General features: G+C 38.9%; 2 gene segments (V, D, J or C); both read left to right on the top strand.

Moving 5' to 3' along the window:
• Window positions 1-3,273: 3,273 nt before the first annotated feature.
• Window positions 3,274-5,530, top strand: LOC139378457 (Ig kappa-b4 chain C region-like). The segment is given in 3 exon segments: window positions 3,274-3,421; window positions 3,705-3,803; window positions 4,853-5,530. Coding segments are annotated over 3 exon segments (432 nt in total).
• A 2,323-nt stretch (window positions 5,531-7,853) lies between these two features.
• LOC139379579 (Ig kappa-b4 chain C region-like) lies at window positions 7,854-11,799 on the top strand. The segment is given in 3 exon segments: window positions 7,854-7,862; window positions 10,318-10,414; window positions 11,483-11,799. Coding segments are annotated over 3 exon segments (423 nt in total).
• The last annotated feature ends 4,263 nt before the right edge of the window (window positions 11,800-16,062 follow it).

Here is a 16,062-nt window from a genome sequence, read left to right as displayed (position 1 = left end):
CCTCTTCCACTTCCTTCATTGCCTCAGCATACGACACCCTCTGCACTACTCTGACTCTGGTCACGTCAACCTGCCTCTCTCGCACCTGACACTTACGATCTCCAACAACATCAGCACCCCTACTGTTGACACAAATTTATCCAGCAAAACTACACAATCCTCTGTCCCATGCCCTTCTGCACACATCTTGGAATCTCCCTCCTACACACTGCTGCAACATGACCATGAACGTTGCACCTGAAACAGTACAGTGGATTCTGCACAAAAGCTCTAACATGATAACTAATATAGACTCAAAACTCAAAAGGACTGACAATGACTCTTTCACCACTCCCCCCACCGGATCAACGTCCCACCAAACGGCGGGCATCACAAACACCAGGTATTTAAACTTCAATTGCTCCACCTCCACACTTATCACTAGCCCAGAACTCAATCTTTCAATGGTGCTCTGTGTCATGTAAAAATCTTCCCAGTGTGAAAAAGTCCAACCGTTCTGATTGTTTTCTGATTGTACATCATGATGTAAAATCTCTCCCAGCGTGGAAATGTTCAAAACAATAATTGCATGCGCATCTCTTTATGTAACCTGTGTCCCCTGACCTCGACAAACGGTTCTGTGGGCACGCACATTTGCTTCACACATCTGCCAATCAATGGTGGCCAAGGGTATTGACTCTGACCAATCAGAAGCTTGTTGAGGTGTGAGGTCAGCATATAAACACCCGGACTTGCTCGTCAAAGTGCTGAGGGTTGATGTGAGGAGAGAATTAACAGCGATGGCAAAGACTTGGATGCTACATTTTCGATTGACAGTGCATATATTTGAAACATCTGTAGGAGCTCAGCCATCCACAGACACGCGTGCAACTGACTAGGAACATTTTCACACTGAAACGTTTTACATGACTTCACAATCACAACAATTAAGAACTACTTCACACTGGGAAGATTTTTACATTACATCCTGTTGGTAAAAGCAAAGCAAGGAACAGATCATGACCCAAGTTGAGTGACACAGAGCACCTGCTCCCTCTAATAAGAAGAAACACAAACATCACAAGTCCACTACAGGTTACCTTCACTGATTCAACTGCACCCAACTCCTTTCTGCCCCAACCTGAAATCAGAAATGGATCTGCCAAAAGGCAAGGGATTCCTATTGATCCAGATTCTTCTTTATCATGTCTGACACCATTCTTCCTCAACAAACATCTTCCCAATTCCCACATCTTCTCCTTCTTCCTCGCTGTCCACAATCATATCTATCTGTTCACCAAGCTCCTGCCTCTCCATCAGCTACATTGCTTACAGAGCACTGATGGTGTTTCTCCAAAACCCAACTTCTGTTCCTGACCTCTCCATGCTTCCTTCACCTTCCCACAACCTCCATTCATTGGAGAGATCTGTGTGAGCAGCAGCATTTTAAAGGTTGAGGCTGATTGTTCAGACAATCAGGGTCTTAAGTGGTTTTAACAAGCCTCAGCTCGGCTCAATTAAAGGCCTGGGAACGTGTTGAAAGGATCTAGCCAGGTGTGGCAGGAGAGGCGTTTTGCTTTGACATAAACACAGGACGTTTTAGGGGGTTATAATAATGTTAGATAATCTCAATAAATATTGTTGAATCTTTGCTTGAAATTCAATACCTGACTGAGGTACTTCAGGGAGGAAGACACAACAGATATGCCTCCATGTAATTAATGATAGATAATACTGTATGTCTGTTTGAGCCCAGCAGCTTGTTTCATTCACAGATCCAGCATCATTTCTCAATCACAGATGTAACAGCCTGCTGTAACCTGCTCATTAAAATAGTTAATATAATGCTAGATGATCACATCACATGTTTGGTTGTGAGGTTCATATGGGGATTTGATTTAGGGGGCTGATGCTGATGTAACACCACCTTCTTTTTATTTACGTCTCTACATCTTGTTTTGCATATTGGACTGGTATTGTGAGTATTTCAGAACTTCAAATAACTTTTGAAGGTGCACTACATTGATGATGATGATGATGATGATGGGGAACATGTGATTAGAATGATGCTTTCTAAACATATTCAAAGTTGACTTCACTAACCAGTGTTCCATGTCACTGTCTCTTGTATGACAGAACCTCAGGTTGTTATTATGGGTCATAATCATGTTATATGATCTCAGTTAATATAGTGCAATCTTAACTTGAAATGCACTACCCAATACAGGGGCCTAACAGAGACTGGGATACTTATTCTGAAATTATGTGAGACATTATTACTTCACATAGATGGAGTCTATTCAATTTATTGTCTGAAATGTTAATAAAAGGTTTGTTAGCCACAGCAAAAGGGAAGGCATATTTATGTAGTCTGGACATATGGGTGTTGTCAGTTCAGGAATGATTTAACATGAAGGTGGATGAGTTGACATTATAGTCAGCATCACTGATATATTTATCTCAGTGTATTTTAGTTCAGTCAGTGTTCCATGTCACTGTCTCTTCCCCCTCAGCACCTGCAGTAGGTCCCAGCTTTATCAGTACAGTCACTGTGCAGTCTGACTGAGAGAGGTTTTTGTACGACTCTACATCACTGTGTGAACACCCAGACACTGTTGGAGTAGTGTGCACTCTGACAGTAGTAATCTCCTGCATCTTCAGCCTGGACTCCACTGATGGTCAGAGTGAAGTCACTCCCAGATCCACTGCCACTGAATCTAGATGGAGTCCCAGACTGAAGTGTTGTAGCATAGTAAATAAGGAGTTTAGGAGCTCCTCCAGGTTTCTGTTGGTACCAGGCTACACAAGGGGGACTACAAGCAGGAGGTTTGTTAAATCTACATCTTTATGTGACTGCGTCTCCAGTCTGGAATGCTTTCATTTCAGGAGTCTGAGTCACAGTGATCTGTCCTCTAGATTCTGAAAAACAGAATACAAATGCTTAAATGAATGAAATTGTACATATAGTAATGAATAATTCTGAATATAAATAGTAACAATGGATGGTATAGATTAAATTATTTTTCAACAATAAATCCTGAAAATGTTACCCTTGAAGCAGAAAACAAGTGTCCAGATGAAGATGGTGATAAAAGTCATGGTTGTTGTGGGTTATGTTGTCAGGAAGGACAGCACTCAGTCATGAAGTGTTAAACTCACAGGGATATAAATGCTCTCAGAGCGTTGAAGCATGTGCTGCTAATGCAAAGTGTGCAGATGCATTATGCAAATTATTTTGTAAAATCTATTTCAATTTCCAAGTCGGTTCCCTTCATTAAAATATATTTTGTCCTGCATTAGCTAGCTTTAATAACATCAAACAGCAACTGTTAACTCTGATAACTGATCCATGGTCATTTTTATGTCACACCACCATTATATTGTTATTCTGATGATGATCAGATATAATGAAATGTCTGTTCACTCATGCTCGGTCTCTCATGTAAGTTCCTCTAATCAGTTAGTGAACACTTCTCTAAACTAAAGCTAGTAGGATTTAAATTGTAGTGTTATACTAGCAACACTGATCTGATGCTGGACTGTACTTCCAGACTAGGAGAACCTGATACACAGAGGAAGGAAAAATACTGCTATCTGGATTTAAGATACAATTCATATTTGTATTATCTAGAAACAGCTAATATGAAGTGTTTGTTCTACCTGGAAGATGTTAAAGTGTATCTGTGTTGATTATGATTCTGTATGAGTGATCTTCACTGTAACAGCTGCAGCATCACAACACAGAGAGGATTTTGTACCAGCAGTAATAGGGATTGTATCACTGTGGTGGACTTTTGGTAGCGGTACCAGACTTGATGTTGGAAGTAAGTAAACACAAAATTAACTGTTTTATACAGTTAATATGTTGCGTTTTAATTTCTCTATACATTTAGCCTCGATATTGAGGATTTTGTAACTCACTTTATCTCCATGATTTTGGGAGAAATATTCAAGGCCATTTTTTTCAAGGCCATTTTATTACATTTAATCAATTTTGACCTGAATTTAAACAATGAGTGATTACTCTACATTTTAGATTCTAGTGTATGAATAAACATACTACACCATAGTAGAGTTCTACCATAGTAGAGTTAGATATTTGAACCACAGTCTAAAGAAATTCAGCTTCCCCAATGGTCAGGAGGTTTTTGTACCTGCAGTAATAGTGACTTGACCAGACTTGATGTTGGACGTAAGTAACAAGCTCTTTTGATATGTCTTTCAGACTACATTTTGGGATATTTACTTTCCTAAACTCTGTCTCTATTGACATATTTACATTTGAGATATTTTAGATGCTTTTCAAATTACTTTTGACTGAGCCTTTCTTTCAAATAATATTCTATATCATCGACATGCTAAATTGTAGGTTTATTTGTCTTTCTGATTTGTAAGATTGTGGACTAGAACTCCTAATTCTGGTATTATAACTAATATATAGTATAGGATAAAGTAGGCATCACTGTTGCATTGTGTTCATGGTAGACTTCACTGTTAGTGTGAAGACAAAGGGTCTCAGTTATGGTTGTAACTGACTTGATAATCCAACATGGATGATATGTGATGTAAATACTATTAATATGACTTGGCAGTTCTGATCAGATCCATTCCTAAACAATATCTGTATAACATGTATAACTGACACCATATGACTAGTAACTCTAGTTATTTAACCACTTTATACTTGTTTGGTTCAGAAATCTGCTTTATATCATATTACTTTAGTGTTTTCTCCACATCTTTTAAACAATCTAACTTTTACATTTATATTTAGAGGGCATTTCCAATTCACTTTATGAAGATAATGGAGATAATCTCTTAGTGTTGCTGTACTTGTTGTAATTACTTAGTTGATGTGTTCTGTTTGTTCCAGGTAACAGTGCCCCCACCCTCACTGTCCTGCCCCCCTCTAGTGAGGAGCTGTCCAGTACAACAACAGCCACACTGACGTGTCTGGCCAACAAGGGCTTCCCCTCAGACTGGACCATAAGATGGAAAGTGGACGGGACCAGCCAGAAGCAGGAGACCAGTCCCGGGGTCCTGGAGAAGGATGGCCTGTACAGCTGGAGCAGCACCCTGACTCTCACTGGCCTGGAGTGGACCAAGGCAGGAGAGGTGACCTGTGAAGCCCAGCAGAATTCCCAGACTCCAGTCACCAAGACCTTGAGGAGGGCTGACTGTTCTGGGTAGGACCCCTCAGTCACACACCCCTGTGGAGGGAGGCTGCTGGTTCCTCTGATTTGACTCTGTTCTGAGATCAGATGTTCTCTGTCTTATTGATCACTGACATGTAGACTAACAGGGGGCTTTGCTTGAGTTCATGTGTCAATCCTCTCTGTAGACTGAGGTTGTATCAGTGTTAGATGTGATGTGTTCTGTTTTATTACTATTAGATACTGTAGGAATATTTGCTTTGATAAATGCATGAAAATAAAGATTTCCCTTTGGAACACATTTTTTATTTTCTCTTTCAATAATTAGACTTTGGTCTTAAATGTTGAATGGTATAGACATATAAATAAAGCCTGATTCACAGTTTATTTTAAACCTACCAGTCCTCTATGTCATTACTTAGGTATTTATGTTCTCACTTGAAACCCCATTGTCATCAACCAGTAGTTAATATTAAAACAAGAATAACAACAGGAGAGGTCTAGATACAATGCTAACAGATTAACAGGAGAGGTCTAGATACTACAATGTTAACAGATTAACAGGAGAGGTCTAGATACTACAATGTTAACAGCTTAACAGGAGAGGTCTAGATACTACCATGTTAACAGATTAACAGGAGAAGTCTAGATACTACCATGTTAACAGATTAACAGGAGAGGTCTAGATACTACAATGTTAACAGATTAACAGGAGAGGTCTAGACACACGCAGTAGATGGTACTCCTTATTCTTTTTTCTTGGACTGTTTTTTACCTTCTTGATTTATAGACTCATAAAGACAGTAAACGAATGTTATTGAACATTTGATCAATGCCTTGGACTCTCAACAATGTGATCACACCTACATTAAGCTAAATTTGTTTTACAAGATCCACATATTACCAGTATCACAGCTTCACGATAGTCATAGAGTCTCCACTATCTCCAACCCTCTGGGGACAGTGTGAACAACTGATGACAGTGCTGCTCTGTTCTGGGACAAGCAGAACCACCCAGCCCATGTAAATCTCAGTTTCACTCCCACAGCTACCAGTCTAGTAGTTAGACTGGGACAGATGTGAGTGACTGGTTTTAACCTCTATGGTGGATTCAGGTTAGTTACAATTACAGATATTATGACAGATCAAATGTATATTATTCAAACATATTTAATGTTTGAGCCCAGCATCATGTCTCATTCACAGATGTAACAGACCTCATGGTTGTGAGGTTCATATGGGGATTCGATTTATGGGGCTGATGCTGATGTAACATCACCATTGTTTATCTGTGGATCTGACTCTGATTATGAACAGGTAATGTGTGTTTTAAAACTTCATATAACTTTTATAAGTGAACTTCACGACCATGACAATAAATATTCACAAGTGTGATGAGGATGATGGGGAACTTGTGATCTGAATGATGCTTTGTAAACATACTCAAAGTTGACCTCCTCTACTGATCAGTGTTCCATGTCACTGTCTTCCCCTCAGCACCTGGGATAAGTTTACATTATAGACACCATCACTGATATATTTAGCTCAGTGTAATTTAGTTCAGTCATTGTTCCATGTCACTGTCTCTTCCTCCTCAGCACCTGCAGTAGGTCCCAGCTGTATAAGTACAGTCACTGTGCAGTCTGACTGAGGGAGGTTTTTGTACGGCTCTGTATCACTGTGTGAACACCCCGGCACTGTTGGGATAGCGGAAACTCTTACAGTAGTAATCTCCTGCATCTTCAGCCTGGACTCCACTGATGGTCAGAGTGAAGTCACTCCTAGATCCACTACCACTGAATCTAGATGGAGTCCCAGACTGAAGTATTGCAGCATCGTAAATAATGAGTTTAGGAGCTCCTCCAGGTTTCTGTTGGTACCAGGCTAGATAGTTATTGTTGTAAACATTTCTGCTGGTTTTACAGTTCAGAGAGACTGTCTGTCCTGGGACAACAGCTGTTACTGCAGGAGTCTGTGTCTCAACATACTGTCCTGTGGCTTCTGAAAAATTGAAAATAAACATTTCTATAAATTAAATATTACATATAGTAATGAATAGTTCTGAATAGAAATATTAACATTGATATACTCTACATGTATACACTATAGATTAAATTAATCTCAAACAATGAATTCTGAAAACTGTTACCTTGAAAGCAGAAAGCAAGTGCCCAGATGAAGATGGTGATAAAAGTCATGGTTGTTGTGGGTTCTGTTGTCATGAAGAACAGCTCTCAGTCATGAAGTGTTCAACTCACAGGGATATAAACACTCTTAGAGCAGTGGAGCAGATGCATTATGCAAATTAATGTTTCAAATCTATTTCAGTTTCCAAGTAGGCTCCAGTTATTGGAGTATTTTCTCCTTCATGTCACAGCTTTTCTAACATCAAACAGCAACTGTTTACTCAGATAACTAATGTATGGTAACTTTTATGTCACACCACCATTATATTATTATTCTGATGATGATCAGATATAATCAAATGTTATTGGTGACATACACATGGTTAGCAGATGTTAATGCGAGTGTAGCGAAATGCTTGTGCTTCTAGTTCCGACAGTGCAGTAATATCTAACAAAATCACAACAGCTACCTTATACACACACAAATGTAAAGGGATGAAGAAGAATATGTACATATGAATACATGGATGAGCGATGGCCGTGCGGCGCAGGCAAAATACAGTAGATGGTATCGAATACAGTATATGCATAAGAGATGAGTAATGTAGGACATTTAAACATTATTAAAGGGGCGTTATTTAAAGTGACTAGTGATCCATTTATTAAAGTGACCAGAGATTGAGTCTGTATGTTGGCAGCAGCCTCTCTGTTAGTGATGGCTGTTTAACAGTCTGATGGCCTTGAGATAGAAGCTGCTTTTCAGTCTCTCGGTCTCAGCTTTGATGCACCTGTACTGACCTCACCTTCTGGATGATAGCGGGGAGAACAGGCAGTGGCTCGGGTGGTTGTTGTCCTTGATGATCTTTTTGGCCTTCCTGTGACATCGGGTGCTGTAGGTGTCCTGGAGGGCAGGTAGCTTGCCCCCCGTGATGCGTTGTGCAGACCGTACTACCCTCTGGAGTTGCCATACCAGGCGGTGATACAGCCCGACAGGATGCTCTTGATTGTACATCTGTAAAAGTTTGTGAGTGTTTTTGGTGACAAGCCAAATTTATTCAGCCTTCTTCACCACGCCGTCTGTGTGGGTGGACCATTTCAGATTGTCTGTGATGTGTACGCCGAGAAACTTAAAACTTTTCACCTTCTCCACTACGGTCCCGTCGATGTGGATGGGGGTGGGGGGTGCTCCCTCTGCTGTTTCCTGAAGTCCACGATCATCTCCTTTGTTTTGTTGACGTTGAGTGAGAGGTTATTTTCCTGACACCGCACTCCGACGCCCCTCACCTCCTCCCTGCAGGCCGTCTGGGCGTTGTTGGTAATCAAGCCTGCCACTGTAGTGTCATCTCCAAACTTGATGATTAAGTTGGAGGTGTGCATGGCCACGCAGTCATGGGTCATCAGGGAGTACAGGAGAGGGCTGACAACACACCCCTGTGGGGTCCCAGTGTTGAGGATCAGCGGAATGGAGATGTTGTTTCCTACCTTCACCACCTGGGGGTCGGCCCGTCAGAAAGTCCAGGACCCAGTTGCACAGAGAGGGGTCGAGACCCAGGGTCTCAAGATTAATGATGAGTTTGGAGGCTACTATGGTGTTGAATGCTGAGCTGTAGTCAATGAACAGCATTCTTTCATAGGTATTCCTCTTGTCCAGATGGTGTGATGGCATCGTCTGTGGACCTATTGGGGCAGAAAGCAAATTGGAGTGGGTCTAGGGTGTCAGGTAGGGTGGACGTGATTTGATCCTTGACTAGTCTCTCAAAGCACTTCATGACGACATAAATTAGTGCTAAGGGCCTCCTGGGTGGCGGAGTGGTCTAGGGCACTGCATCGCAGTGCTAGCTGTGCTACCTGAGACTCTGGGTTCGCGCCCAGGCTCTTTTGCAGCCGACTGCGACCGGGAGGTCCATGGGGCGACCCACAATTGGCCTAGCGTTGTCCGGGTTTGGCCGGTAGGGATGTCCTTGTCTCAAGCGACTCCTGTGCCGGGTGCAGTGCACGCTAACCAGGTCAACAGGTACATGGTGTTTCCTCTGACACATTGGTCGGGTTGGATGCACGCTGTGTTAAGAAGCAGTGCGGCTTGGTTGGGTTGTGTTTCGGAGGACGCATGGCTTTCAACCTTCGTCTCTCCCAAGCCCGTACAGGAGTTGTAGCGATGAGACAAGATAGTAACTACTAACAATTGGATACCATGAAAAGGTGGTAAAACATTTTTTTTTAAAGAAATGAGTGCTACCTTAGCATTCTTAGAAACAGGCCATCTTCAAGCATGTGATGGCATCGTCTGTGACAACAGACTTCCATAGGGATTGATTGAATATGTCTGTAAACACACTAGACAGTTGGTCTGTGCATGCTCTGAGGACGCGGCTAGGGATGCAGTCTGGGCCGGCAGCTTTGCGAGGGTTAACACGTGTAAATGTTTTACTCACATTGACCACGGAGAAGGAGGTCCCACAGGTTTTGGTAGAAGGACGTGTCAGTGGCACTGTATTGTCCTCAAAGCGAGCAAAGAGATTGTTTAATTTGTCTGGGAGCAAGGCGTTGATGTTCGCAACGGGGCTGGTTTTCTTTTTGTAATCCAGGATTGTGATTGTCTGTAGACCCTGCCACATCAGATATAATGAACTGTCTGTTCACTCATGCTTGGTCTCTCATGTAAGTTCCTCTAATCAGTTAGTGAACACTTCTCTAAACTAAAGCTAGGATTCCTCTGGTAGTGTTGTCTGTCCTCTGTGACTTTACCACCACTGTTAAATTTGAGATCAACATGTTTAATAAAGGAATATACAACATGGATCACTATCACTACTGCTGCTGCTGTTGTCTTTCATATGGACAATATGGAGGAATACTAGCAACACGGATCTAATGCTGGACTAGACTAGAAGAACACCTGATACACAGAGGAAGGAAAAATGACTCATATCTGGATTTAAGACACAATTCATATTTTTATTATCTAGAAATGTTATTATGAAGTGTTTGTTCTACTTGGAAGATGTTAAAGTGTATTTTTGTTGATTATGATTCTGTATGAGTGATCTTCACTGTAACAGCTGCAGCAACACAACAGAGAGGTTTTTGTACCAGCAGTAATAGGGATTGTATCACTGTGGTTCACTTTTGGTAGCGGTACCAGACTTGATGTTGGAAGTAAGTAAACACCAAATTCATTGTTTTTTTCACGTTTTGATGTCATGTTTCAATTGTTCTATACATTTAGCCTCAATATTGAGGATTTAAAAAAAACATTGAAGATGATTTAAAAAGAATACACGGCCTTCACAGACTATGGCCAATTAGAATATAAATGTTATTACATCTAATCAAATTTGACCTGCATTTTTGAAAAATGGAAGAGATTAGCCTACATTTTAGACTAGTTGTATGCATAAACATACTGCACCTAGTAGAAAATGTACAATAAACAGTATGTTAAAAATAAATAAACAATAAACACTTTCTTTCACATGAAGAAGATAAAACAATATTTGGCAAGTATTCATACCGTACTAGAGTTAGATATTTGAACCACAGTCTAAAGAAATTCAGCTTGTCCAATGGTCAGGAGGTATTTGTACCAGCAGTAATAGTGATTGTATCACTGTGGTAAACTTTTGGTAGCGGCACCAGACTTGATGTTTGAAGTAAGTAACAACCTCTCTTGACATTTCTATCTGATTACATTTTTTTTTTACTTTCTAAAATATTATGATTTTATAAATATTCATTTTAAAAACATGTTTTTTTTCTATTGCTTTTCACTGAGCCTTCTTTCAAATAATATATTATTCAATCAAAATGTTAAATAGTAGGTTTATTTGTATGTCTGATTTGTATGAGAGCAGAATGTATAACTCTTATGGTTATTGCAGTAATTGTTGCTTTGTGTAATTGTTGCTTTGTGAGTCTTATGTTTGTTTACAGCCTGTTGGATCATCTTAATATACTGGAGATGTTAGGAGTATTCTGATCAGAAACAATCCTAAGATATCTGACATACTAGTAATGCTAAAGTTAACCACTTACACTTGACTCATATTGTTCATAAATCTGCATTGTATATCTATCATATTATGGTTTGTGTTTTCTTCAAATCTTTTATCAATCTAACTACATTATATTTAGAAGGCATTTCCAAATCAATATATTTGTATATCTATTGCTTTTATAAATCTTTTGGACATAGTTGATGCAGTTGATGTGTTCTGTTTGTTCCAGGTAACAGTGCCCCCACCCTCACTGTCCTGTCCCCCGCTAGAGAGGAACTGTCCAGTACAACAACAGCCACACTGACGTGTCTGGCCAACAAGGGCTTCCCCTCAGACTGGACCTTGAGCTGGAAAGTGGACGGGACCAGCCAGAAGCAGGAGGCCAGTTCTAGGGTCCTGGAGAAGGATGGCCTGTACAGCTGGAGCAGCACCCTGACTCTCACTGGCCTGGAGTGGACCAAGGCAGGAGAGGTGACCTGTGAAGCCCAGCAGAAATCCCAGACTCCAGTCACCAAGACCCTGAGGAAGGCTGACTGTTCTGGGTAGGACCCCTCAGTCACACACCCTTGTGGAGGGAGGCTGCTGGTTCCTCTGATTTGATTCTGTTCTGAGATCAGATTTTCTATGTCTTGTTGATCACTGACATGTAGACTAACAGGGGGCTTTGCTTGAGTTAATGTGTCAATCCACTCTGTAGACTGAGGTTGTATCAGTGTTAGATGTGATGTGTTCTGTTTTATTACTATTAGATACTGTAGGAATGTTTGCTTTGATGGAAATAAAGATTTCCCTTTGGAACAAATATTGCCCTTGTCTCTTTCAATAAACCCAAATAGACTTTAATCTTAAATATTGTTGAATGATATAGCATTATATTCATAAAGCCGGATTCACAGTTTCTATGAAACTATCAGATCTAAACCTCATTGATTAGTTATTTATGTTCTAACCAAATCGTCATCAACCAGTAGTTCATACTAACACAATATACTACTATTTTCACAGGAGAGGTCTAGATACTACAATGTTAACAGGAGAGGTCTAGATAATGCAATGTTAACAGGAGAGGTCTAGATAATACAATGTTAACAGGAGAGCTCTAGATAATACAATGTTAACAATAGAGGTCTGTCTACATACTACAATGCTAACATATTAACAGGAGAGGTCTACATACTACAATGTTAACAGATTAACAGGAGAGGTCTAGATAATACAATGTTAACAGATTAACAGGAGAGGTCTAGATACTACAATGTTAACATATTAACAGGAGAGTTCTAGATAATACAATGTTAACAGATTAACAGGAGAGTTCTAGAAAATACAATGTTAACAGATTAACAGGAGAGTTCTAGATAATACAGTGTTAACAGATTAACAGGAGAGTTCTAGATAATACAATGTTAACAGATTAACAGGAGAGTTCTAGATACTACAATGTTAACAGATTAACAGGAGAGTTCTAGATAATACAATGTTAACAGATTAACAGGAGAGGTCTAGATACTACAATGTTAACAGATTAACAGGAGAGGTCTAGATACTACCATGTTAACAGATTAACAGGAGAGTTCTAGATAATACAGTGTTAACAGATTAACAGGAGAGTTCTAGATACTACCATGTTAACAGATTAACAGGAGAGGTCTAGATACTACAATGTTAACAGATTAACAGGAGAGGTCTTGATACTACAATGTTAACAGATTAACAGGAGAGGTCTAGATAATACAATGTTAACAGATTAACAGGAGAGGTCTAGATATTACAATGTTAACAGATTAACAGGAGAGGTCTTGATACTACAATGTTAACAGATTAACAGGAGAGGTCTAGATAATACAGTGTTAACAGATTAACAGGAGAGTTCTAGATAATACAATGTTAACAGATTAACAGGAGAGTTCTAGATACTACAATGTTAACAGATTAACAGGAGAGTTCTAGATAATACAATGTTAACAGATTAACAGGAGAGTTCTAGATAATACAATGTTAACAGATTAACAGGAGAGGTCTAGATACTACAATGTTAACAGATTAACAGGAGAGGTCTTGATACTACAATGTTAACAGATTAACAGGAGAGGTCTAGATACTACAATGTTAACAGATTAACAGGAGAGGTCTAGATACTACAATGTTAACAGGTTAACAGGAGAGTTCTAGATAATACAGTGTTAACAGATTAACAGGAGAGTTCTAGATACTACAATGTTAACAGATTAACAGGAGAGGTCTAGATATTACAATGTTAACAGATTAACAGGAGAGGTCTTGATACTACAATGTTAACAGATTAACAGGAGAGGTCTAGATACTACAATGTTAACAGATTAACAGGAGAGGTCTAGATACTACAATGTTAACAGATTAACAGGAGAGGTCTTGATACTACAATGTTAACAGATTAACAGGAGAGGTCTAGATACTACAATGTTAACAGATTAACAGGAGAGGTCTAGATACTACAATGTTAACAGATTAACAGGAGAGGTCTAGATACTACAATGTTAACAGATTAACAGGAGAGGTCTAGATACTACAATGTTAACAGATTAACAGGAGAGGTCTAGATACTACAATGTTAACAGATTAACAGGAGAGGTCTAGATACTACAATGTTAACATATTAACAGGAGAGTTCTAGATAATACAATGTTAACAGATTAACAGGAGAGTTCTAGACAATACAATGTTAACAGATTAACAGGAGAGTTCTAGATAATACAGTGTTAACAGATTAACAGGAGAGTTCTAGATAATACAATGTTAACAGATTAACAGGAGAGTTCTAGATACTACAATGTTAACAGATTAACAGGAGAGTTCTAGATAATACAATGTTAACAGATTAACAGGAGAGTTCTAGATAATACAATGTTAACAGATTAACAGGAGAGGTCTAGATACTACAATGTTAACAGGTTAACAGGAGAGTTCTAGATAATACAGTGTTAACAGATTAACAGGAGAGTTCTAGATACTACAATGTTAACAGATTAACATGAGAGGTCTAGATACTACAATGTTAACAGATTAACAGGAGAGGTCTAGATACTACAATGTTAACAGATTAACAGGAGAGGTCTAGATAATACAATGTTAACAGATTAACAGGAGAGGTCTAGATACTACAATGTTAACAGGTTAACAGGAGAGTTCTAGATAATACAGTGTTAACAGATTAACAGGAGAGTTCTAGATACTACAATGTTAACAGATTAACAGGAGAGGTCTAGATACTACAATGTTAACAGATTAACAGGAGAGGTCTTGATACTACAATGTTAGCAGATTAACAGGAGAGGTCTAGATACTACAATGTTAACAGATTAACAGGAGAGGTCTAGATACTACAATGTTAACAGATTAACAGGAGAGGTCTTGATACTACAATGTTAACAGATTAACAGGAGAGGTCTAGATACTACAATGTTAACAGATTAACAGGAGAGGTCTAGATACTACAATGTTAACAGATTAACAGGAGAGGTCTAGATACTACAATGTTAACAGATTAACAGGAGAGGTCTAGATACTACAACGTTAACAGATTAACAGAAGAGGTCTAGATACTACAATGTTAACAGATTAACAGGAGAGGTCTAGATACTACAATGTTAAAATATTAACAGGAGTTTTCTAGATAATACAATGTTAACAGATTAACAGGAGAGTTCTAGACAATACAATGTTAACAGATTAACAGGAGAGTTCTAGATAATACAATGTTAACAGATTAACAGGAGAGTTCTAGATAATACAATGTTAACAGATTAACAGGAGAGGTCTAGATACTACAATGTTAACAGGTTAACAGGAGAGTTCTAGATAATACAGTGTTAACAGATTAACAGGAGAGTTCTAGATACTACAATGTTAACAGATTAACAGGAGAGGTCTAGATACTACAATGTTAACAGATTAACAGGAGAGTTCTAGATAATACAGTGTTAACAGATTAACAGGAGAGTTCTAGATAATACAATGTTAACAGATTAACAGGAGAGTTCTAGATACTACAATGTTAACAGATTAACAGGAGAGTTCTAGATAATACAATGTTAACAGATTAACAGGAGAGTTCTAGATAATACAATGTTAACAGATTAACAGGAGAGGTCTAGATACTACAATGTTAACAGGTTAACAGGAGAGTTCTAGATAATACAGTGTTAACAGATTAACAGGAGAGTTCTAGATACTACAATGTTAACAGATTAACATGAGAGGTCTAGATACTACAATGTTAACAGATTAACAGGAGAGGTCTAGATACTACAATGTTAACAGATTAACAGGAGAGGTCTAGATAATACAATGTTAACAGATTAACAGGAGAGGTCTAGATACTACAATGTTAACAGGTTAACAGGAGAGTTCTAGATAATACAGTGTTAACAGATTAACAGGAGAGTTCTAGATACTACAATGTTAACAGATTAACAGGAGAGGTCTAGATACTACAATGTTAACAGATTAACAGGAGAGGTCTTGATACTACAATGTTAGCAGATTAACAGGAGAGGTCTAGATACTACAATGTTAACAGATTAACAGGAGAGGTCTAGATACTACAATGTTAACAGATTAACAGGAGAGGTCTTGATACTACAATGTTAACAGATTAACAGGAGAGGTCTAGATACTACAATGTTAACAGATTAACAGGAGAGGTCTAGATACTACAATGTTAACAGATTAACAGGAGAGGTCTAGATACTACAATGTTAACAGATTAACAGGAGAGGTCTAGATACTACAACGTTAACAGATTAACAGAAGAGGTCTAGATACTACAAT

The sequence above is a fragment of the Oncorhynchus clarkii genome, chromosome 21 (assembly GCF_045791955.1).
Source record: "Oncorhynchus clarkii lewisi isolate Uvic-CL-2024 chromosome 21, UVic_Ocla_1.0, whole genome shotgun sequence".
In the NCBI taxonomy this organism is placed as follows: Eukaryota; Metazoa; Chordata; class Actinopteri; order Salmoniformes; family Salmonidae; genus Oncorhynchus; species Oncorhynchus clarkii.
This window is presented reverse-complemented; position numbering and strand designations above follow the sequence as displayed.